The 26,177-nt window shown below is 48.3% G+C and overlaps 1 protein-coding gene across 2 annotated transcripts in view; it reads right to left on the reverse strand.

Annotated features, from left to right (window-relative positions):
• FAT2 (FAT atypical cadherin 2) overlaps positions 1-24,324 on the reverse strand; it is an 85,968-nt gene extending 61,644 nt beyond the window's left edge. Inside the window, exons 1-3 of one of the 2 annotated variants that reach the window (XM_055325117.1) lie at positions 24,187-24,324; positions 6,238-6,443; positions 876-4,164 (exon numbers count right to left, since the gene is read on the reverse strand). In XM_055325117.1, the coding sequence (XP_055181092.1) occupies positions 876-4,164; positions 6,238-6,282 (3,334 nt within the window). In that variant the 5' untranslated portion in view covers positions 6,283-6,443; positions 24,187-24,324. The remainder of the gene's footprint in view (positions 1-875; positions 4,165-6,237; positions 6,444-24,186) is intronic. The other variant, XM_055325118.1, reaches the window with a different exon arrangement.
• Positions 24,325-26,177: the final 1,853 nt, after the last annotated feature.

A 26,177-nucleotide genomic window follows, 5' to 3' on the forward strand; every position in this document is an offset into this window, starting at 1 on the left:
ATTCACCTGAGGTCTCCTCCAAGGTGCCCATCTCCAAAACTACACAAGCAGAGGGTACTTGCAAGTGTTTGTGGAATTGTGCTTATTTTCTATGAAGCTCAAAAGGAATAAATAAGTTGGTGCCACCTCTTTGGAGGGCAATTTGGAATTATCTATTAATGCATAAGGAAAATATGCATCGTCCTTCGACCCAGCCACTGCATTTTTAAGGATTTTTCCTGTAGAGACTTATGCATTTGAGCAAAAGTATGTGATCAAGGATATTACATCTATATGATAGAATAAAATGCAGCCATTAAAAAAGAAGGGAAATTATTCATATACACTGATATATAAGATATCCTGGTGGTGTGTTATGGGGAAAAAAGTGTTGCAAGCTTAGTGTCTTTTGTATTATTTTCTCACACAATAGAATAAACAGTCATAATATATAAGATTCAAAGAAGAAAAGTTTACAAAATTATAGACCAAATTGTTAATAAAGATTAGATCTGGGGAGGTAGGACACAAAAAAATACATTCATTTTTCAATTATATTAAAAATTATAATGATATGCATTACTTCCATAAGCATATACATGTAATATGTTATATATAATAGTAATATATAATATGTAATATATGTGTGATAAATATATACACAGATGCCAATGAGATGGGTGATTTGACTTAAATGGGACACAGACACACAGACACACACATCTTCAATATGATAAAGATAAATTTAAAGTAAAATAAAAGGGACAAGATAGAGAGTCCCTATCTATTGCCTTTCTTTTTAGCCTGAAACCTGCCTTCTTTCAGGATGGCCCTTCATCTGCTGAGGCCCATCCTCTCCCAGCACCTAGCATTCCCATCCATCCCACTTGCCGTACCTGTGTCCTGGTTGATGCTAAAGGCTGCAAGGCTGGTGCCAGCCCTTAGGAAGTATTGGAGCTCTCCATCCAAGCCATTGTCATCATCGTGGGCAGCCACCACCATCACCTGGGTGCCTGAGGGGCTGTTTTCCTGCACTTGGCCCTGGTGCACAAAGGAACCAAAGCGGGGAGGGTGGAGATTCTCATTCACATCCAGGACTATCACTTCCACGTGGCAGAGGGTCCTGCGGGCCAGAGGCCTCCCACTGTCACTAGCCCACAGGCTCAGATTGTATCCAGCCCGCCTCTCAAAATCCAGCTCTCTCTCTAGACTGAGTGCGCCGGTCATCAAGTCCACGTGGAAGGTCCCATGGGCATCATCCAATAGGACAAAACGGACTTCTCCCGCAGGCCCAATGTCAGGATCAGAGGCATCCAGAAATGTTAGAATAGTTCCTGGGGGCAGATCCTCTGGGACTTTCAGGCTGCTAAGTTCTGTGATGCATTGAGGAGAGTTGTCATTGGCATCTTCCAATGTGATTATAAGGTCAGTGACAGTGAAGAGCTGGTGGCCCTTCCTGGGCTGATCCCTGGCTTCCACCTTGAGTATATATTGTGGTTCTGATTCCCGGTCCAGGTGTCCTGTGACAACCAGTTCCGCAGTGAGGGGATGGAGGGAAAACTTCTCTGTGGGGCTTAACAGAGTGTAGCGGACCCTCCCATTGTCATCTGAATCAGCATCTTTTGCTTTCAACTCTGCAATTGTGGTTCCAACTTCTGTGTCCTCTGAGATGGTTATCTGGTACCCCCCAGGAGGAAATCTTGGTGCATTATCATTCCAGTCTTTCACATTCACCGTCAGCAGCTTCCAGGAGGACTTCTGGGGAGTTCCCAGGTCATACACTGTTACATTGAGGATGTAGAAACTGGTGACTTCATAGTCCAAAGGGGCAGCCACAGTAAGCATCCCTGTCTCCAGCTCAATGTCAAAGCAGCCCTCGTCATTGCCATCTGCAATTACATAGACCAGTTTGCCATTAAAGCCAGTATCAGGGTCAGTGGCTGCCAGGCGGGCCAGGGAGGTATTGACAGGAACACGCTCAAGGATATCGATGGACTGTGGGAAGTGGTCCTCAAACTGGGGAGTATGATGATTGATTTGATATGCACTTAAGGAAATGAAGTCCTCATCATTGGAGTCCTGGTTCTGAAACCCAACAGAATGGAGAATGGTCTTTGTGAAATGTGTCAATACTCCTGTTTTATCACATGTTATAGGAACCTCAAAACGAGGGTCTTTTACTACAGTAATATTCAAAGTTGTGGGTGAGGCATAGTGTTTCCCATCTGAGGCTGTAATTTTCAGGGAATAGGTGATGGGTTGACCAGCAGTATGATTCATAAAAGAGCGTTTGAGGGATATCACTCCAGAGAAATGATTTAAATCAAAATACTCTAGTTCATTGCCTGACACAAACTCATATTTTAGGTTCTGAAGCTCATCCACGTCTATAGCTGACACCGTCATTACAGATTTTCCTACTGGCCAGTCTTCACGGATAGACCCAGTGCAGTTGACTTGCTCAAACACAGGCTTGTTGTCATTCAAGTTCTTGAGCCTAAGAGATATAGACACTTCTTTTTCCTGGCGAAATGGGGATCCCCAATCTGACGCCCGTACCCGGAAGGTATAAATTCTTCTCATGAGCTCATAGTCCATGGGTTTAGAGGTGGAGATGATCCCCAGGTAAGGGTCGATTGAAAAGGGCACAGCTTTTGGACGAGTGATGGAATAAGTGACATATCCATTCTCTCCATGATCCTGGTCTGTGGCAGTAACTGTCAAAATGCTGGTGCCTGGAGGGATGTTCTCATCAAAGGTACCATCATAGGAGGACCTGTTAAAGATGGGGGCATGGTTGTTACAGTCCACAATATCAATAACCACGGTGGTGGAGGCCAGGCCCGGGGAGGTTCTGATGTGTAGCTGGTAGTGGGCTCGGTCATGGAAGTCCATGAGCTTCGTGGTGGTGATAAGCCCAGTGCGAGCATTAAGTCTAAACGCCGCATTCTCTGAGGATGGCTTTAGAACATACTGCAGGTTGGGGAAGGCTCGGTTTACTCTCACCATCACCACACGGCTCCCAGGAGGGGAAAACTCACTAAGCTGCACTCTATAAACAGCTTTCTCAAATTTGAGGGAAGCCAGTTTGGCAGCAGGTAGGTGAAAGCCCCTGATCTGGGAATAAGAAGAAGGCCTACTCCCACGCCTGGCCTGCAGGCTGAGGTTGAACCCATGAAGGTGCTCCAGCCAGTTGATGTCTTTGACGGACACCAAACTGAACTCACTGCTGCGGGCATAAGACTTGATGGCTTTGAAGTACTTTCCAGGGTCTCCACCAACAACTTCCAGTGAGTCTACTTCAGCCCCTGAGCTGTTTGCATCCACCATCACGGTGGCATATGTGGTGCCCTCACTGCTGTCTGGTGAAGCCACCACCACCGAGGTGATGGCTGGTGGCTTCCTAAGGGCAGGCTCTACATGGATGACAAGTGCAGCCAGATTACCAAAGCCGTTGCCCTCTGAGATTTTCCTCATGCGGTCCACAGCCAGCACCTGGAGCTCATACCTCCCTCGCCAGGTGACATTGAGCTTCCCAGCCAAGGTAACCACGCCACTGGTGGGATGGATGGCAAACATCTCTGACCTCATGTTAAAGGCATAATAGAACTTGGCATTTGGGCCCAGATCAGCATCTGTGGCAGTCACCTTGCAGATAGGGCTCTTGAGAGGCATGTCCTCAGAGATGGTGACTCGGTATGAAGGTGGGGAGAAGAGGGGTTTCAGGTCATTCTGGTCCAGGATGTGGACCACCACACGGGTCAAAGTTTCTAACTCCAAGGTCTTCTCTGTGGCTTGGATGATGAGGGTGTAGCTGTCTCGCACCTCCCTATTCAGAAGGGCCGTATTGCTGCTCTTTGTCCTTATTCTCAGAAAGCAGAAGTTACCTACCACATATTCCTCTGTTTTAAACACATTGGCCACGTCCCCAGAGATAATCCGGTATCTCACTGCCCACTGTGGCTCAGCCAAGTAAATGCCCATTTTCACGGAGCTCTCCACGTAAGTCTTGGGGGCAGAGTTTTCATAGATGGTTGCATTATAGAGAGAGTGTGTGAAGCGCCAGGCGGAGGAGGAGACGATCCCTTCGATCCCTTCTTGGGGCTTCTCACAGGTTGTACAATGGAGCAAGAAAATGACAAAGCCCAGGAAGGCAATAACCATGATGGATAAGCTCCCGAAGCCCTAGGCAAAAAAAAAAAAAAAGGAAGGGTGTAAGTTAGGAAAGAAATAGCTCCTATTGTTGTGGTTCTTAGCTGGGGTGATTTTGCCCCTCTGGGGACCCTTGCCAAAGTCTGAAGATATTTTCAGCTATCCTGGTTTGGAGGGGAGGGGTACTATTGGCATCTAGTGACTGGAGAGAGGCTGGGGTACTGCTAAACATCCTGCATCGCACAGCCCCCCAACAGCAAAAAATGACCCAGCCCCAAATGTCAATAGTGTTGAGGCTGAGAAACCCTGTATTTGAAGACGAGACAGATTAGTTTAAATGCTTTCTCAGGGGTACCTGGCACATACAACACAACCCTGACCACTTGACTCCTTTTCCTAAAAAATCATCACGGCTCCCCCATGGTGTTGAAGTAGTTTCACCCAGGTCCCAAGCTTAACAACCTGGCTCTCAGTACTTCCTCTAAGACTGCTCCATGAAGGCTGAGGTCCAGCCAAGTGGAGCTGTGTCTGCACATGCAGGGACTACAGAAAAGCCAAGCGACCGAGACCATAGGCCTGGCATCAGACTACTTGGCCATCAGCTGTGGCTCCAGCACCTAGTAGTTGGGTGATTTTCTGGGCAGGTTATTTAACCTGTGTAAGCCTCAACTTCCTCTTCTATGGAATGGGGATAAGGATATTATCTACTTCCTTGGATGGCTGTGAAAATGAAGTGAAATAACAAAGGTAAATAATGCAGCAGGGTGCCTGGGACATAGAAGTTTTAACTCAACCCTAACCCTAAGAACACCAACAAAAAATAAATTTATTATTTAAAAAAAAGAAGTTTTAACTCGATCTTGGCTATTATTACTAATAGGAAACTCAGTTTCATAAAGGGAAGGGACCCATCGAGGGCCTTACAGCTAGATAGCATCAAAGCAAGAATTAGACCTGGGGCTCCTTGCATCATAGGCCAGGGCTGCTTCCCCTCTCCCAGGCTTATCTGCACTCATCCCACTGCAAGCCCCTTTGGATAGGGCCTAATTCTGACTCATCCTGTAACTTCGAATCTCCTGGAATGTCAGAGTTACAATGGACCTTTGAGACATGGAGTTCTGACCCCGCTCCTCAAGCATAGATGGAGAAATAGAGCCCCAGAGGGGTGATGAGTCTTGCCCCATTCCACATAGTGGGTGGCCAGGAAATAACTAGTCTCTGGGAATTGTTGAACTAACTACAAATGAGTGCTTCACCCCCTAAGACCTGCTGCGGCTCCCATTCCTTCCTGGGTCATTTCCCACATGGCTCATCCCTGAACTCCAACCTGGGTTAAAAGTCCAGCCAGACTCATCAGGGAGAAGGTAGAAGGGGAGTAAGGGAGGGCAGAGTTTGGTTGCCAAACTAAGCCTTCCAGAAGCAGAATGTGAGGCTGCATACACCAGGCTAGTGCCTGGCCTGCCCGTGAGAGTCTTGACTCCAAGGAGCTTCGTGGCTGCCAGCCAGATGTGCGGAGCATTCCTGGATGGAACAGGCAAGACTTGTTTTTCCAGTTGCCTTGCTCTTCAAAGGCAAAAAAAGAGTTAAACTCCTGGGGCAAGAGGGAAAAAGAGAGGCTTGCTTTCCAGAGTCCTGAGGGAGCTAAATGCAGCTTCTTTAAGACCTGGTAGGGAGCATCCCAACGTGGGAGGCAGGATTGAGGCAGGAATGGAAAAGCCTGCCTATCTTGGGATCTGCAAGCCTGTGACAGAAAAGAATTTGAATATGCCCCATCCTTCCAGCCTCCCCACTATCCTTCTCTTGAAATCCTATTGGTGGCACCCCAGGCCCAGCACCTTAGAGAAGAGGGAGCAGGGATAGAGGCAGATTTTACACTTGGGGTATCTACTCCCCATCCTTCCTACTCCTCTACTCTTACTCCTTGCTTACCGCTGCGGCCCACAGTGAAGCAAGCCTCAGGCAGAAGCCATGTTCACCCCATTCCACTCACCCATCCCTGACACAGTCTCCTGTAAGAGGGAGTGGACCCCTGAGTCATGTGGACCCCAACCCTACAGGATGGCATTGCTTTGGAAGTTGAAGCCCCAAGGAAAAACGAGTTCTTACCCCAGTCCCAAGTCTTCTCACTAGGCAGCCCAGGGAGCCTAGCATTCATGCAGCCTCCCTGCTCAGCCTGCCCTGCTTTGCGGAAAGCTTCCTGTTCACCAGGTCAGCACCCGTGTAGGGCAGGCCCCAACAAGACACAGCACTCAGCAGCTGCACAGGCATCTTGTAGAGATGAGCTTAGGGAAGGGACCAGGGGCAGGATCTCCCTAGAAGGAGATAAGATGCAAAGAGGATGCACCCTTGAATGAGGGTTTGGTGACCAGAGTTGTTTTCAAGCTATAGGACCCACAGACCAGCCTGTGTCTGGACATTTGTTTCCTGGCACTATGCCTGGGCAAGTGAACAGGTTTGCAAGGTGCAGAGGCATGGTGGGCTCCCTGGGCTGTCCTCCCAGCCCACAGCACCTAGGACCACTATTTTGAAACATCTTGTGAAATCATAAACCAATTCAAATTACTTCTTAAAATTTTCCAGTGGCTTTCATAGCATTCAGATTAAAATCTAAACCCCTTACCAAGGCCTACAAGACCCCATTCCATGTGGGCCCTGCCTGCTTCTCCAATGTTACCTCCCAGCACTCTCCCCATTGTTCACCAAGCTGCAGCCACATGGGCCTCCTTTCTCCTCCACAAACATGCCAAACTAGAGCCTGCCTCAGGGCCTTTGCACTTGCTGTTTCCCTTAAGATTTTCACAACACTAACTCCTTGTTATCCCTCTTTCTGGCTCAGCTCAAATGTCATATCCTAACCCCCAATTTGATGTAGCCTCCTTCCTAGCACCCTTCTATATCATACCGCCCCATTTTTGTCATGACTCTTAGCCCCACTCAGTTATGTTCTTTCTAATTTGTTTAGTGACTGTCTTCTATGCTAGACACTGGGCTCCATGAAGATAGGAGCTTTGTGTATCTTATTCATGCATAAATTCCCAGTGCTTGGCACATAACCTATTCAACAGTTGAAAAATGGAAGGATTTGGACTTAGGAAAAGCAATGAGAGAATGAAAACTGAAAGAACCTTTAGTGATTATCCTTTCCTTTCTGAAGCTGGAAAATGAAGTCCCCCCAAAAGAAAGGGACTTGCCCAAAGTCTCAGGGTAAGAACCAGAGCCAGGTTCTTTCCTCCCGACCCTACTGCCAGAAGGAGAAGCCACAATTACTTGTAAATCCGACCACTTGGGTTTAAGTCCAAAGTCACCACTTGCTAACTATATCACCTTGGGTAAACTAACAACCTCAGACCTCTGTTTTCTCATCTGTAAGATGGGGCTATGAAGAGTCCTGTTTTCCTGGGATTTTATACAGACTAAATAAGATCATGCCCATTCACGTACTTAGCACAGCTCTTGGCCAATAGAAAAGCACTCAATAAATATTAGTTATGATTAGTTTTTAAAGCCAAAACAGAATCAAAGCCTGAGGTCAGAGTGAGGGTGGGGTCCACTGAGTCCTCTGGAGAAGGTCCAGGCTGTGCCCCAGCAGAGCAGGAAGCCGCTGGTCTCTGGTCGAGTCTAAGCTTGCTGGCCCAGCCACAGGCTGTTCTGGTAAGCTGCGAGCAGGCGCTTGTCTGGGGTGGGGCCTCCCGTTCTTGGCTCCCCAGACTTAGAAGAAAATCTGCATGTGGGTGAATGTGCACATTTGCAGGAGAGCACGCATACATACTTAGGTGTCTATTTTTGAAAAGTTGTATGGGTACTTTAATTGTGTGTGCCTGCTGGACAGAATGAGTATGATATGAGCACATAAGTTTGTAGCTATGGGGCTTGTGTGTGCACAGGCGTGAGCAAGTGCAGGGTGAGGGTTCATGAATAGACGCTTCTAGGCTATATGTCTGAATCAAATCTGCCTCCTTGGAACTCCCAGACCCTCTCATTGATGGGGAAAACAGCTGAAAGTGGTTCACAACACTCAGTGTCTGGCTATGTGACCTTGGGCAAGTGGCTTACCTTCTCTGATTTTCATTTCTCTACTTCATAATACCATTTTGAGAACAAAATTAGTTAATATACATAAATGCTGATTATAGTATGTGACACAGTTTTCAACAAATATTATCAACTACTATTACTTTTAGCAGCCAGCTCACACTCTTGACTGCTGAGTTTGTAGGTAATGAAAACTCTCAGATGTATTATCACATCACCCCCAATCTGTTCTTCACAGGCTGATTTTCTCCAACTAAATGCTACAGGGCTTTAATGAGACCATGATGCACTTTAGCCAGTGTTTCAGCTCACCACTCTGGCTTCTCAGAATCTCGATTCTAACATTCAGAAACTTGGTGGTTGTGGCACCCATGTCTTTATCCAAGTCACTGATAAAAAGTCTAAGCACAAATGGGAGGAGCAGTGTTCTGAGATCTTTCCTCATTCTTGTGGTTAGTGACCTCAAGTGCAATTCTGGAATGAGTCACCTCAGAATACAGAGCTCCCCATCTCTGGGGAGTCCAAGCAGAGGCTGGGTGGCAACCTGAGAAGGATATGGTACTCTAGAGGGATATTTGCCGTTGGGGGAGACGAATAAAGCTCTAAAGTCCCTTCCAACTCATACAGGTATGATTCTTTGGCTTCTGCGGGCCTATGATCTCTACTAGACCCTGAAAGAGTCCTCAACGGCAGCGAATGGATTTCCTCTGGCTGTGGATCAGGCTTGCATGCTCATTGATGCTTGCTCAGGGGTCCTTGTAGCAAGCTAATCTGGCCCTTGGGAGACCTGGATCTAAAGTCATTTGTTCCCTGTGTGGCCTTGGTCAAATCAGCCACAAAAGCCTTATGAACCTCTTTCTTCCTCTGTAAATGACGTGCAATATGTTGGGTGAAGGGACTGGAATGGGTTCATGATTTCAAACCCCTCTATTGCTTTCAGGGGCAGGATCTCTTTCTTTTTCCTAATGAAATTATAAATAGAGAAAAGCAGAGCTGCGCTATTAGGAGCAGGGGTGCAAGGCAAGGGCCCTGCCCACAGGCTTGTCCCTCACCCCACTGGGAAGCACAGATTTTAAAAACTGGGTAGATGGCCTCTAGGAACCCCTGCAAATCTGACAGGCTGGGGCTCTGCTTTTCTAATGTCCTGTCTCCTGTTATAAAAAAAGTCCTAAGACACACAATTGGATGCACTATGATTCTAATGTACTATGATCTATATCTGTAATGGTCCACGTGCAATGACTTTAGTTCTGACTAATGCTGTCCCTTCCATGGGGAACCAGATGTACTCAGATTAATTCAAAGCCAAATCAAACTCCCACCAAAGAAGCTTTTACCAGATTTCTTCAAACTGTCAGGCTTTGTTTCTGACAATGAAATTCCTGCCTGTCACTCCCAGAAGTACCCAGGTACAGACCAGTCCTGACATTCTCCCCCATGGCACAACACCTTCCCTTTCTGTAGGCATGTCCAGATATGATGTAGTAGCCTACATAATACTCCGAGGAAGCACATCTGCCCTTTTACTCCCACCTCTCAGATAAGGGACGTGAGATTTGCACAGCATACCCAAGGCCACCCAGAAAGATGGTGGCTGAACTGAAAACACACAGCCAGACTTCCCAAACCCAAATGCTCTGGATTTCCTAGGCTGTAGGAAAATGCAATGAGATAAGATATTGTTTAAAGTTTGGAGATACTTTCATGAAAGAAAAAGTCCCTGGATTCATTTTTCTGGATAGGAGAATGTCCAAATCCACTCAAACTGTGGATTTGAGTGCCCTTGGTAAGTATTTTCTGATCCCACTCCCCTCCCCTCCATGGTGTCTGCCTCTGGCATCAGTGTTGGGACTGGCTCTCATGCCTCTCAAGAAAAAATCCTAAGTATATTCTCTTTGTGACAATAGCTTAAAGGTGGGGAGGGGCAGGAGGGATTGTGCCTTTGAACCAGAATTAAAATCATCAGTGAAAGAATATTGACATTCCAGGTGCCTGCTAGTCCCAAAGTCTTTAGCTATGAAGTTGTTTTTTCTCCTAGTAGTAGGGAGCCCCTGAAGATTTTTGAGAAGACGCGGGACTGGAAAAGAAGTACATGCTGAGAAGAGTAATCTGATATCAGATTAAAAGGGAGATCTTTCCATTCAAGACTCCCACTCTGGTGTGGACTAGGCTTGAACAGCAGCTCTACTGGATTAAGCCAACTGGAATTCCCTGTGGGGAGAGAGGCTTGATTTACTTTTCAGAAACTTGGATGAACCCTGAGTCATTTGTTAGTAGGTAGGCAGCCCCTGCCAGGTTCTGCTGTAACAAAACAAGTCAAAGAACTGGACACAAGTGGGAAAGGAGCCAGTGGCTTGAGCCCTTGATGGGTCGTGTGACGTTGGGAAGGCCACAGAACCTCTTCTGAGCCTCACTTTATCTGTCTGTAAACTGAAGATAATAATAGCTACTCTTACCTACTTCCCAGGGCTGCAGGGGAGACAGATAATATGGTAGGTGAATGTGCAGGGAGGAAAAGACGCAGAGGAACACCTTATTACATGGCTTGGTAAATGGCAGCCCGAACTGCCAGCTGACTGAGAGGCTCTCAGGGGAGCTGTCAAAGGCCAGGCCTGCCCACACCTGAAATTAGAAGGCAGAGATGACTAACAAAGGAAGTCCTCACCTAGGACGTGGGTGAAAAGGAGCTGGGCCTGTGGGGCCCCTTCTTTATTACTAATGACAAAAAGTATAGTGTCATATCTGTATATAATCTGTAAGTTAAAAAATCTGCATGCATTATCTCACCTGGTCTTGAGGGAGAAGTGCAGCACTGAGTAGAATTAATAATAGTCAGGAAAGTGGGCTCTGGAGTTAGATAGACCTAGTTTCAAGTCCCAGCTCTACCATTCACCAGCTGTGTGCCCTTGGGCCGTTATGTCACCTCTCTAGTCCCAGTAAAAGGGATATGGTATAAGTACCATCTCACAGAGTTGTGGAGAAGACTGAATGAGTCAATGCATGACAAATAGCCAAGCACTAGAATGCATTCAGTCCAAGTTAATTATTGTATCAACATCACCATTATTATGACACTTATTATGATCCTCATTTTGTAAATGAGAAACTGAGGCTTGGATAATTTGAAGGCTCTGCCCAGATTCATCCATCTAATAAGTGGTGGATTCAAGTGCCAGCCAAGAATTGGAATCCATATTCCAAGAAGAGAGGGCTGGTGTAGCTGGAGCCAGTTATTTATAACAACATTTTCCAAAAGAACTTTCTACCATAATGGGAATGTTCTATATATCTGAGATGTCCTGTATGGGAGCCACTAGCCACGTGTGGCTGTCAAGCACTCAAAATGTGGCTGGTACAACAGATAAACTGAGTTTGTAATTTTATTTAATTTAAATTTAAATAGCCTCATGTGATTACTAGCTACTGTATTGGCCAGCTCAGCTCTAGAGAGCATGGCATGGGAACCAAGAACCAAGGATGCTTGGGATTCAAAGGAGGATGCAAGATCCACCTATCTGGTAGACATGGTGGGCACACCTGAAGGCCCATCGTACTTCTAGAGACCCATGAAAATATTTTAATTTTTATTAAATTCAGAAGAAAGAAAACAGTCTTTTAGGTTGAAGAAAATGTTTTCATATATAAAAATATATCTTGGGCAGCCCCGGTGGCGCAGCGGTTTAACGCCGCCTGCAGCCCAGGGCATGATCCTGGAGACCCTGGATCGAGTCCCATGTCGGGCTCCCTGCGTGGAGCCTGCTTCTACCCCTGCCTGTGTCTCTGCCTCTCTCTCTCTGTATCTCTATGAATAAATAAATAAAATCTTTAAAATATATATATATCTTTATATCGACATCGCCATAAAATATAACTTCTAATATTTCTTCATGCATAAAGGGCCAATAATGCCTAGGAACCTTGAAAGTATTAATATGACCCTGGTGAGATGAAACAGAGGGCTTCCAGGCACCTGAATTTTGGGGACAAAAAGGGACAAAGTGGGGAAGGATGAGAAAACGTTTTGTTATTGGGCCTCCTCTGCCAAAGTCATTCATTCATTTATTCATTCAGCACTTATTTACTGAGCACTGAGGGCATTCTAGAACAGGAAACAAGACAGATGAGGTTCTTACTCTTGTTGTAAGTCTATTCTAATTAGCAGAAAAAAAGATGGTAAATCAGGGTGGTCAGGGGAGCCTTACATGACAGGGTGACATTTGAGAGGAGAGGGCCACAAAGACTTCTTGAGAAAGTTCCAGGCAGACAAAAAACAGGCAGTGCAGAAGCTCCACAACAGGAACAAGGTCATGCAGATAGACCAGAGGGAGCAAGCACTCTCCAAAGTCTTGAGAGCGCTTCCCAGACACTGAGGCTCTTTCAGCTACTGTTTATCACCAAGGTCAATTTTCGAATGGAAGAGACACCCATTCACACCCACATCTCTATCTACATTGTGAGGACAGTTTGGCTGTGGGCATTCTAGGTTTGCAGACCTTGACACTTAGTGAGGCCCAGAGGGAGCAAGAGGTCTCTTCCTCTTGGGATTGCCTATGTGGATCCATGCACTTTGCGGTTGGAGCTGAAAACTCCCTAAACCAGAGGCACCCCAAGATCTGCAGGCTTGGAGGAAGAGACAGGAGGGAAGGGGTCCCACCCCATTTCCTGTGGGGTTCCTGGGCCAGAGTGGTTTGTAAGATGAAAACCAGCTCCAGATCAACAGGACAGAGAACAATATTTATCAATTAGAAGCTTGAGAGACAAGCAGGGCAACAGAGCATCTCCTCCAGGTTCTACATTTGTACCCTGGGACAGATTGGGACACAAGTGTGAATTCAACCTTGTAGGAAGGCCCGTGGGAAATCTCAATTTTCTCCTCCTGACAGGAAAGGCGACAGGAGGTCCCTGTACAGGAGGAGGGATAAGGAGAGGGGAGAAGAGCTGTCCTGAAGGTCTGGGTTTGGGGTGGCTCTCTGGGAGGGAGGAAGTTTGTATTCTGAAGTCATGGGGGATAGACTCCCCCAGAGGAATGAAAAGCTTCTTTTTTTAAATTTAAATTCAGTTTGCCAACATATAGTATATACTAAGTTTCAGATGTAGTGTTCAATAATTTATCACTTGTATATAACAGCCAGCGCACATCACATTATATGCCCTCCTTAAAACCTATCACCAAATTACCCCACCCCACCCCCACCTCCCTTCCAGCACCCTCGGTTTGTTTCCTAGAGCATCTTTCAGTGAGTAGCACAAATTGCAGAGGCCGGAATGTCCCTGCTACATAGCCTTGTCTAGTGGGGTGCTTCCTGTCTGTGCCTCTTGTCACTCTGAATCCAGCGGAATCCTTTGCAAAAGGGTGAGTTTTCAGACATGTAGACACCAAGTTCCACACTGGGTGACCTTGAGTAACAAACTTGAGTTCTGTGCCTCTGTTTTTCCTCATCTTTAAGAGGGAGATAGTAAGTAAACTCACCTCAGACAGTTGTTCAGAAGGTTTGATTCGATGGTTCATATTAAATGCTTAACATGGTGCACAGCACTCAGCCATCACGAAATAAATGCTAACTGGTGTGATTTTTAGTGTTGTGATTTTTAAACTATAATCATTATCATGGGTGAATTAAACAGAGCTGGTGCTGTGGTAGATGCAAGTTGGGGGTACAGAGCCTTAACTCCCATGTGTTGCCACCTCCTCCTTCTGAGGCGTCTCTGTGACATTCTCAGGCCTCATGAGGGCACAGTTGGAAGACTACTAGAAGTCTAATCTGTTTAGAAAGATGGGAAGACTATGCCCAGACAAGGGAAGGCATCGTATTAAGTCATGTACGACAGTGGTGGCGCAACTAGAACCAGAACCCAGTCTCCCTGTCCTGGGCTCTTTGCACTGACCAAGCAGCTGCCCCCAGCCTGGCCTTTCTCTCCACCTGGAGGCTCCTTGGAACCCACAAAGCCACCCTCAAGGTCACCAGCCAGGAGGAGACTGCAGGGGGTAGGAGCTAGGCCTCAAGGTCAGACCTGGCCTTCATCCTGCCTCTGCTTGCATCTCGGGGCATGGCTTTGTCTCTCCCCGGCTCAGTTTCTCCATTTGTGACATGGAGATATCAGTTCTTACCTCATGGTAAGTCCCATGGAGTTCTTACCTCATGGAGGATTTAATGAGCTTCTGCATGGAAAATATTTAGCACAGTGCCAGGTACACAGGAAATAGCTAATGTTATTACTATTAATAGTCATTACTATTGTAAAAATACAGTAATGTTACTACAGTTATACTAGGTGTTAAAAAGAAAGTACATGGGGAAAAAAGGGAACCATGTATGTGTACTGATCCCTGCCTATGTCCCAGGAGCTCCTTGCCAAAGCGCCCTTCTACACACACACACACACACACGTGTGCGCGCGCACATGCACCATGGGTCTTCGTGACATCCCTTCTTTCCTTGCAATGATCTGTAGCAAAGCTCAAGCAGGCAGGTTGAATGACATCAAAATAATAAGAATAATATGTATTCCAGGGTGCCCCTGGCTCAGTCGGTTAAGCATCCAACTTGTTGGTTTCGACTCAGTTCATGATCTCAGGATCATGAGATCAAGCCTTACTTCAGGCACTGGGCTGGGTATGGAGCCTGCTTAAGATTCTGTCTCTCCTCTCTCTCTCTGCCTCTGCACCTCCCCCCACTCATACACACACACATACACACACACACACACACATACACACATACACTCTCTCTCTCTCTCTCTCTCTCTCTCAAAAAAAAGAAGAATTTCTATTCCATATTTTCTTTTCCTGTCACCCCTTCCCCTGTAGTGGGTGCAGAGAGCTAATCAATGTAACGTCATTCAGAGGCTGAGGGAGGGAGTTGGGCGGATGTGAGGTGCCAGTGAAAACAGAAGGTAGAGAATGTCGTGGGTGCACCCCAATAACATGAATTTCCTGATCTCTTTCATTCCGACGCTGGCATGCCGGGGTGGCCTCTCCACGCCCCATGCTCTGTGATCTGTATAATGAGTCCATTCGGCATAGCTCCCGTCTCTATCCAGGACATGACAAGCTGCCTTCCCAGGAGCTAGCGGGCCCCGGAGCCACCAGTAAAGTGGACCCCATTCCTCCTAGCTGGCTCTGAGACGCTGCTGGGATGGACGCTTCTCGTTGTTCCTCGTGCATGCCACCGTCAGCCACCCAAGGCCACTCCCAGTCAGGTCTACCTCTAACTCAAGCACCCTGGGAGGTGGGGAGGCCACTGTTAGGGCCACAGAACATGATGGCCACCTGCTCAGGCTTGGGCCTAAGGCAGCTGTTTGGAGTGCCGCCTAGGTTTATGACCATTGCTGGCCGTATGATGTAGTGTAAACTACTGAACCTGACTGAGTTTAAGTCTCTTCATACATAAATCAGAGAAGATAATCATCAGGCTGTCGTGAGGCTCAGTTAAAATGAAGTGCCTAAAACCATCCTCACATTGCCCCACACAGGAGCCCTCACTTGCAGACACGGTGTTGAAGGTGGGCCCCACTCCTTTGGTGTCAAGGGTCCTCGGTAACCCATCAGAGAGCCAAGCAGGGGGCCCAGTGGGGGCTGAGCAGAACCCCCTCATTTTATGGGACCTCCCTTGTCCATCTGGGAATGGGGCCTGGTCCCTGCTCTCCTGCCTTCATGGAGCTGGCCCTCCACTGAGCTGTTGTCCAATGATACCCCCAGGATGGTGACGTTTAGAGAATGTGAAATGTGTACAGAGATACAGACACTGTCGCCGCTGACATTTATTGAACATTTACTATGTGGTGAGGCCCTATAGTAAGCACTTGGCACGCATTGTAGCTTTAAACTCGCTCACAGCAACTCTGTAATTATCCTCATTTTGTAGACCAGGTAAATGAGACTCAGAGAGGTTACCCAACTAACAATGCACACGGCCAGCATGTGGCCACAGCAGGATTAAAATTCGGATCACCGGTGTGTGATGGGATCCCCTGTCTCCCCCTTCCCTGGGGAAGGGGTTGGAAAGAGCACTCAAGAGGAGAGGGATCATAGAACCACGGGCCCTCCCAGCCCAGCAAACGCAGATTGTCAGCAAAGGCTCTATGTCCAGCCTTCCCTCTCAGCCCATTCCACCTGGTCTGGCCTGGCCTGGCCTCGCCTCGCCATGCTGCCTGTCCGGCCGAGGCCGGACCCCTCTGCGCACAACTGCCCAGGACAAAGCAGGTGGCATGCAGGCCTGGGCAGGCAGGGAGCGGCACTCCAGCAGTGGGGTGCCACAGGCAGATCCTCTCTGAAGCTCCTGTCAGTGCCGCGAAGCTGGCTGAACCTGTGGTGGGCTGGTGGCACGAAAGGGTTAGGGGTGATTGTGAACCTCAAGGTGCATACTAATGAGATGCCAAGCAGCCTCTGCTGGTTGGCTCCAGGCCAAGCCCTGGAGTTCCATACACTCAAGCCCCGTGAGCTCAGTCCATACTGATTTCCTGTTTCCCACAGTAGCTCGGAGCTCCACTCCACCATGGCACACACAGAGTGGAGCCACTGGGCCCACTGCGTTATCACCAGACAGGGCTGGCCCTTGAATTGAACCAGTGGTTCCCACCATTGGGAATCCCCTAAGAGGGTGCGGGTGGGGGTTAAAAACACTCATTGCCAGCCCCACCCCAGATCTCTGCTAAACAAAATCATTAGGGGTGGGGCTCAGGAATAGATGTTTAACAAGTTCCCAGGGTGATTTTGCTGGGACCGGTGTTTGGGATCTGCTAAACAAGGACATCTCTTCCTTTAGGATCCTCTCATGCCTCCTTTCAAAATGGATATCCCATCCGTGACCCTCTCCTAGGCTCCGGTGGAGAGGGGTGGGGAAGGGAGGAGAAGACCACAGGCTCATAGAAGTGCTTCCTGAAAGTCGGTGCATTAAAAATCACAGCCTCATCTCAAGCAGTCTGATTTAGTAGGGCTGCAGTGCACTGAAGCGCACAGTGTCCCCTACAGGTGGTCTGCTGGCCACTGTGGGGAGAGGGGGGTGGGGTGCAGACACAGCTCCTCAGGTAGGGCAGACCCACGGTTATCTCTGGAGTCATTTAGAAGAGCAGACAGGAAAGGGAAAGTGACAGGTCTGATTCCTGTGTCTGACCTGCACCTGAGAGTCTCTGAATCTGCAGATCGCTCTATGCATCAGCATCTCAGACCCCGGAGGCAATTGTTTATCTTGCTGTGGTCAGGTCTGTCTATCTCCCAGATAGATGCTTAGCCCCATGAACCATATTCTACTTGCAGTAAATGGAGCTGAACTGGAAAATAAAAAGGGTTCCATGCACGTATGTACATCTCATGACACAGCAGTCCTGCTCTTAGGGGACACAGCAAAAATGTGCACGTGGACTCACCAAAGACTAACAGAGAATGTTCAAAGAGGCACTATTGTAGTAGCCCCACAGTGGAAACACCCAGAATGTCCATCAAGAGCAGAATGAAGATATTCATCCAAGGGAATACTATACAGCAAGGGAAATGAAGTATTGTTCTAGGCAACAGTACAGATGAATCCCACTCACATAGCGTGGAGCAAAAGCAGCCATATGCAAAAGACTGCATACTGTACTCTTCGGACTATATAAAGTTTAAAAACAGGCAAACTTATCTGTGGATTAGAGTAAGACAAAGTTGCCCTTGCGGGGGGTTAGTGACTGGCAGGGGCACAAAGGAAGTTTCTGTAATGGTGGAAATATTCTGTTTCTTCATCTGGGAGCTGGTTAGTTTCTGGAAAGTTCATTGAGCTTATGATTTGTGCATTTCTCCATGCATATTATACTTCATTAAAAAGTTTTCTGAAAATGCTAATAAAGGACTTCAAAGAACCTTTAATAAAAGGGAAGACACTGAAATAATAAAAGCATTCTGACTACAGCACATTGCATAGGATTTCATTGCTTCTGGGATCTTGGACTCTTCATGCCCCAGGACCAGGAAGGAGATAGTTCTCAGAAACCAAGAAGCAGTTGGTTCTGTGCCAGAGCATACCAGGACTGTGGAACACTGAACACTCAGCAGCTCCCTCTCCCCACCCCCACAGAACCGCAAGGGCAAGGCAAGCCCGCTCTCCACTGGGTTCCCAGGCTCAGCTGAGTCCCCATTCACTGGGGTTTACTTCATGCAGCATTTTTTTCTATCCTCAGAGCAGTTTTCTTGTCCACTTTCTAGTTTGATCTCCTCAAAGGCAACCAAAGAGTATCTCCATTTTATAGATAGGGAAGTTGAGACACAGAGAGGGGAGGGTCAGAAGATTTGGCCAAGTTCATACTGCCAGCAAATGGCCCAATCAGAACTCAAACACAGGTCTTCAGCTACCAAGTCCAACATTCCTTTGGCTATATCACAGATAGGCTCTTCTCAGTAATAGTCATGCTGATTGTAGCCTCATCACTTAGCAATCACTTGCCTGTGGCTGTCAGAGTCTTTCAACAACCCAAGGATGTAGGTACTATCATTTTATCCCCATTTTACACATGAAAAAAACTGAGAGTCAGGAAGCCCAAGTGCCTTGTCCCAGGTCAGTGGCCAGTAAGATGGTATGTGGATTCGATAAATGGCCTCTCCAGAATTGGAGCTCGGAAACACTTGTTTAGTGGTTTCCAAACCCAGCTGGTCCTCATTTGGAGTTCCAATGGAGCTTGTAAAAATACAGATTCCCGGGCCCCACACCTGGATCCCACATATTAGGGCTGTAGATCAAGATGGGGCTGAGGAATCTGGTACACAACCCAACAAGAAAGTATTTGACAACACCCCAGCTGCCTGGGTAATCACTATGTTTGTGTGTGTGTGAAGGGGCGGGAGGGTGACTGGCCAGGGGCATCAGGAGGGCTTTTGGGGAGCTGGGGGTATCTGCTTTTGCTCCGGTTGCAGGTTGGACGCTGGTGTGTTCATTTGATTAGAACTTATAACTTTATATTCTTGAATATTTGCAAGATGGAAAAAAGCACAGTCAGGGACACTGTATAAGGAATCTTTACAGGGTAGAGACATACTAGGGATCTAATAGGGTTCTTCTAATGATATATTTCCAAGAGTTGGAGATTTCTTGGACTTGAATTTTCCAAGATGCTATGATTCTCTCAATTCAATTCCCAAGACTTTAGGAGCCCCCAAATCTGTCATAGTAGCTAATGTTTAGTGAGCTTTTAATATGTGCTGGCTACTATGCTAACAACTTTATATGCATCCACACACAGTTCTGCGAGGTAGATAGCATTACACACCCTGCACCCTCAGAGAGGTGAAGGGATGTGTCCAAGGCCATGGACATAGCTGGAGCACCCTGGCTCCAGAGCTCATGTGCCCAAACCCTGGCACAATGCTGGTATCAAGCTCCGCCGCTTCCCAAGGCTAAGCTCCTGGGCATCCAAAATGATGCATTTTGTGCCGTGCAGTTTTGCATTTGCTGAGAGGATCCAGAGGAAAGGGGATGCTGCAGGTACAGACAGCAGCTCTGACCTGGGGCGCGTGAGCACACGCACACTAACATTACCCCACAGCTTGCATGTACAGTCCTGCTCAGCTTGCACGGAGGCCAACCACTTGAGCACTGGAGCCGAACAGGACCTAGAAAATGGAGAATTCTCCACTATGGGCTCCCTGCCCCCAGCAAGGGAATGGACAGGTGCCTCGCAGGGGCCACTCCAGTCTCAGGAATGGGAAAAGACTCAGGACTGAGAGAAGGCGGGTGGGGCGGGGGGAGGATTTCTCTCTTCCACAAGCTCCACACTGGGAAATGTTTAAGGCAATCGCCTCTTTCAGGAGGAGATGAATTTTCGGAGAGAGTTTGCTAATCAGTGGAAATATCAGGCATGCACTTGCCCAAGGGGAGACAACAAAATAACCTTGTACTCCAATTCCCTTCCTTAAATTTCTGCTCCTCCCCACAGCCACACACAGTAGCCAAGTCACCCTTCAATTTAACCTCCCTCAACACGGTCCTCCAATATTTACAAAATAAAGGCCATGCTCTTACTATGATTTTCTGAAGTCCTATGTTTTATATACAGACATATGAAGATATTTTCAGATGCAAGTGTATATCTGGGATTTGCTTCAAAATAATCTGATGAGGGAAGAATTAGTGGAGGAAACACAATTGTTGAAGCTGAGTGATTTTTTATACTCTTCTGCTAACTTTTGTTTATTTCTATAATTTCCCATGGATTAAAAAAATCATATATAAATTACATTGGGAAAAAAAAAGCCATACACCTTAGCATGTCACATAAGCCCTTCAATGACCCGGCCCCACCCTACCTTTGAGTGCACATCTCTAACCATTCTCTACCCAGGTGATGGTTTCCTGCACACACCTGCCTTGCCTTGACACATGCTACTCTCTTTTTCTGAAGTGCCTTTCCTGCCATCCATTCCTTATTTAAGCCTTATTCAGACTTCAAAACTGAAGTTTTGTGACAGCTCCTCCAAGAAACCTTCCTTCACTGACGCTATGACTGGGCTGAGTATCTCTCCTCTGGGCCCCCATGACAGTCTCAGTGTGCCTCTATTTTACTGCCTACCTCAAGGTATTCATCCATCCATATATAGGTCTGCTTCCCCCAACCGTGAATCTCTGGGGACCTGACACATGGAACACACTCATTAGGTGTAGTGAAATGAGTGCCGAGAGGACAGAAGCTGTGGGATGGAGAGGAAGTGGCTTAGCCTTTCTGAGTGTCTCTTATCTTCACACGGAAAACGGCACCAGCAGCAGCCAAGAGGCACTACTGGGCTGGCCTGCAGGGCAGTTATGCAGAGTAGAAGGTCCTTGTGAAATGGTCTAACCTGGTCAATGAGCACTCCCCTTTACATGTCTGGGTCTCATGATCCTGGAGACCCAGGAGCAAGTCTCGAGTTCCCCATGGGGGGCCTGCTTCTCTCTTAGCCTTGGGCTAGTCATCAGGTTCCCCATGGAGAGCCTGCTTCTCTCTCTGCCTATGTCTCTGCCTCTCTCTGTGTCTCTCATGAATAAATAAATAAAATCTTTTTAAAAAAAATCTATGTTTCCATCCAAAGAATGGGACCAATGATTCTTGGAGACTTCAGGGAACTCCTGAGGACCCTTCTAGTTGCACAGTTACAGATACCTGCCAACTCACTGGCAGTGGTGTGTATCCCCACGTGTGCATGTGCATGTGGGAGGGGGTGTTTGTGGGAGTTGGGGGAGGCCCTGAGCCTGCTTCTCTGCCAAATTTATGAGGTTTATGTCCCCTGTCCCCTGAAGGGCCACTCAGAGTCTAGCCACTAGCCTGGTTGTGTTCTGGGGATGATTGGCCGGCCTCCTAAGTGAATGACCAACCCGACCAGGAAGCAATACTCTTCCCTGAGCCAGGCTCGGCAGAGAGAGGTGGAGGTAAGTGAAACGGCCTTCCCCACTCACATGCTGAGTGACCTCAGCCAAGTGCTCAGCATTCTCTATCCAGGCTGCAGCCTCTCCATCTGTCTGATTTGATTATCTCTAAGGATCCTTCGCTCCCCACTCTTATTGATCTGTGACTGGCTAATGCTTAGTCCCTGTAAGTGACAGTGCTCATCTATGAATTAGAAATGAAGATTCATTTGTTCTCTCAGCAGATATGCAATGAGCATCTTTGATTGGCCAGGCGCTGTGCTAGACACAGGACCAGAGCAGTGAGCAACACTTAGTAGGAGAGATAGTACAGAAAAAGACTCTCGAATAGTTAGTAACTACAACTGCAATTTTTCTTATGAAGGAAGACTTCAGGGTGCTGTGAGTGGTCTCCACCCAGGGAAAGCAGAAGGAGCCGGTTAGTTGATGACCATCAGTGTACTGAATATGACCCTGTGTGCTACATTTAAATGTCACATCGATCTCTGAGAAAAAGACTATCGTTAGCCCTATTTCTCAAATGAGAAGACTGAGGTTTAGAGAAGTTGAGGCCCAGGTCACACAACTAAAATAATATCCAGGATTTGGAGTCACACTTTTCTTTGTAAGTCTATCTAGAAACCCCCATTATCAAGGTAAGCATTAAGACCATCAGCCATAGAAATAGTAGCATTGAGATTCTGAGCCAACTCAGCTTGTGTAGGGGACCCAGGAAGTATGGGAAATGCCCAGAGGCTCCGCCCTGTCCAATTCCGAAGGAGCCCGAAAGGCAAGGCGCACCCAGGGAATACAGAAGGTCCCTGATTATACCAACATCATTGCCTGGTTCTCTTTAAGACTTGGCCCTTGCCCCACATTCTGTCCCACCTGGCCTCACCTGGCCAGTAGCAGTGCCAGCACCATCGTCTGTTACGGAGCTGCTGGAAGGAGAACTTCTAGGCCAAGGTGAGTTCATTTGTGCCGAAGGAAGAAAGTGCAGGGAGCAGACCACGGTGGCCCAACTCACAGGGGACCAGCTGGCAGCCCCTCCCTGTAGAAAGGACAGCCACCGCTGACACACAGGGGCTGGAGAATATCAGAGCCCTTCTCAGTCTGTCTCCTGAGTCCTTAAGGAGACCACTAAGAATCATGGAATCAGAAGGAGTTTCCAGGGAGATCTTGGCTCCCTCTAGCTCCTCTTCCATTTTACAGATGAGAAAACTGAGGCCTGGGGAGCTTCTGGCAGAGGAAGGTGTCACTGTTGCACTCTGTCGGGTTAGCCAGTGTCATGGACTCAGCACCTCCCTGCCACGTGTAAGCTGGGGTCTGTGGAGAACACCAGGGGAAACTTTGCCCCGGGATTCCTCACCTGCAAAATTGACAACCATTCCCTCTTTGCCTTTATCCAACAGGCTTACTGGGGTGAATCAGCTAAGAGTGGATCATAGCCACCTTCATTTTATATGTAGGGAAATAGGCCCAGAGAGGTATGGAACCATCTTAGGCTACACAGCCTGCGAGTTACAGAGACGTGAATCATGAAATTCTCTTTCCATCCCCCTGCTTCAAAAACTAGCAATTTTCAAATGACCAGGCCCAGTCCCTGAACACAAGAAGCATCCAGTAAGTATCAACAGTAATAATAACTATTATACCAGTCGTGTTCTGCGTGGAGGGCTCTGTTAATCTGCCCAGGCTCAGCTCCCCATCTGTCAAAGGAGCCCTGAGCCTGCTTCTCTGCCTCCCTCCTCTCTCCTGAGCTGAGGCCGCCAGCGCTAGAGTGTGGCAGGGGCCAGAGACAGCCTTTCTGAGCCCTCCGCAAACCGGGGCATGCTCTGCTGCTCCCCACATTGGGGCATACGGCACACCCTCTCTCCAGTGGAAGGCTGAACTCTGGCCTGGTGGCTCTGTTCAGCGTTCCACTCCAGCTCACCTGCCTCCAAAGATATGCATCGGATTCCTGTTTCCCCCTAGACAGGGGAACAAACCTGCTCCCACTCACCCCACCTCAGGGGCGCCTCTCAGACTCACAGCCTTTTACAGCCCTTAGAGGTGGTGAGCACCCTCACTTTACAACCAGGAAAGCTGAGGTTCTAATCAGGGTGCCTCAAGAGCCATACAGGAGCCAGGGCTGGCCAGCTTATCAGACTGTCCCGCAAGCCCTCCTTCTCTCCTCCGCGCCAGGTGGCTTTTCTGTAATAGGACTCCTTTGCCCCCTGGACATACACCAAGAAGCCAGCACCTCTTGGTTCCCTGGCCCCAGAACCTCCCCCTAAAAGTACGTAGGAAAATGTCCCCACATCCCTCTGAAGGCTCATCCCCAGAAAGCCCATGCGGAGACTCTCATTCTTGCAAGGACACGACTCCAACTTCCCACATGTGCAAATATGACCTTGCTCCTCCATGAGATCAGACTCCTGGCCTTGTCCATTCCTGGGCCCCAATCTCCAGCCCCCAGGCTTGGGCTGGCTACATCTCTGGCTGCATTCAGTGTACCTGGGTGCCCTGGACCCAGGTGTCCTTGCCCTACCCCCACCATGCCTGCCCCAGTCCAATCCTGATCCCGTCACCCACCCTCCAAGAACCCGGACCGCCCCCACCTGCTCTGGGACAAGGCACAAGAATGGATCCGCTGTGCACCCCCTCCCCCGACCTCCCATCCTCCAGCAGTCCTTACCTATGCCCTTCAGGTAGGGGAGGGTGCCCCAGGCTGGGCTGCTGGGCTGGAGCCCTCTCCGCGAGCTCGGGGCTGACAGGCTCCGGAGGGAGGCGCAGAGACTCGGCGCAGGAAAGCCCGCGTGTACTCACGCTCCAAGGAGGCTGCTGAGAAAGTTGGAGTAGGTGTGTCCCAGCCCAGGAGGAGGAGGAGGAGAATTGAGGCGGATCATCCCCTCCTGCCAGCTCTCGGTCTCACGGAGAGGGAGGGAGGGAGGGAGCCAACTGGTTTGTGGCCCAGAACTCACAGTGGGGAACCGAGTCATGGAAAATGATGGCTGGAAAGTTGCTGAGAAACCAGGCCCATCTCCACCTCCCTCCTGAGCTTTCCAGAGGGATAAACTGAGGCCCCAGGCAGGTAGTCCTTGGTGGAGGACACAGAGACCATGAGCCAACTAAAGAAGGACCTGGGTGGCTAAGCTCTGGGCCGGTGCTCCCTGAACATTCCTCCCTGATGCCACAGATCTAGGACACCCCCCACCACCACCCTCCCCCTCACCCACCCAGGTCTGTTCCAAAACCCTGGCGCTGCTGCCTCCGAGCTCAATAACCCTGGGTGAGATACTAGTCTGAGCCTCAATTTCCTTTTTTCTTTTTTTTTTTACAGATGAGGATAATAATAACTCTTATCTCATGAGGATTAAATGAAATAAAGGTTAAAAGGAAGTCACTTAGCAGAGAAAGTCTCCCGTGAAAGGTCATTCTTCTCACTGTGACTCGCTGTGACTTTCTCTACAAGTGGCTTAACCTCTCCAAGCTCTGGCTGCCCCATCTGTGAAATGGGAATAGGAATCTTGGCTTCATAAGATTGTGCAGATCCACGGGACAGATACTGTGTGTAAAGTGCCAAGCACAGCACCTGCCTCTCACTGGGAAGCAAGACATCTGAGTTTTGGTACAATTTATGGGGTACCTCTCTGCTCTGGCTCCCCAAATGACTCTAATATGCTCCCTGTGTCGAGAACCAGTGTTTTAAGGGAAGGGGAAAAAAGTCAGACAGGGATTAGCTTTTTAGTTACAGAATGCATTCCTTTGCTTGTTTTGTGTGAGGCCCTGTACCTACACTTTTCCAGGGACTGTACCTGGTGCTGGGGAAAGAAGGGTAAATGAAGCCATTCCTGCCCCACCCTCCCAGCCGAAAATGGTTCTGCAACCATCCTATCCAATCCCCTCCCTGCTACCCAGGACTCGCAGCCCCTCTGCAGCTTCCCTGACCAATGAGTCTTCGCTTGCATACCTCTAATTATAGGGAACTCATTACCTCTCCTACCAATCAGTTCTGACTCTTGGCATCTTTATCTGATGTTCAGCTGAGCCCCAACCCTTGAACCTGGTTAATAAACAAAAATTTTGCATTTCTTTATTATTACCATTATTATAAGCTACATGACCCAAGGCAGATGACTCAAATTTGCTAAGTCTCTGTTTCCTCAATTGTTAAATGAGCTGACAACTCCTGGGGCTGCTCAGAGCATATGTCTTTTCTCTACCATGTGACAAAAGCTGAGGCCTGGTTCTATGGCTAGGACACGGTTTTCTAAGAGTCCAGGCTGGACCCTAAGGGCAACTGGAGGCATTAAGGTTCTGGTCTTGGTGCTTATAAAGGAGTAATGAGGCTCTTGGCTATTTCCCAGCTCTTGGGAACTATTCATTCATGGACCTGCTGCAGCCACTGTGGGCGGCACGCTTGGGAATCTGTCACCAGCATCGGGGATGACCAGGTGCCAGGCAGGCTGCTGTGGTATGTTGCCCAAGATGCCCAGAGGAGCTCCCCAGCTGGGGGGAGAATCTCCCAGGCCTCTCTTCTACAAGCTGCCTCAGCCCTGGTTGAGAGGCCTGGGGCTGGATATGCAGCATGAGGGGAGCTCCAGTGGGAAGGCTGACCTGGACAATTATCCACTTGACTGGTTACCACCCAAGTCTCCGAGTCCGGGCCGATTAGGCATTAACCCA

This window comes from Nyctereutes procyonoides, unplaced genomic scaffold, assembly GCF_905146905.1.
Source record: "Nyctereutes procyonoides isolate TBG_1078 unplaced genomic scaffold, NYPRO_anot_genome, whole genome shotgun sequence".
Classification (NCBI taxonomy): Eukaryota; Metazoa; Chordata; class Mammalia; order Carnivora; family Canidae; genus Nyctereutes; species Nyctereutes procyonoides.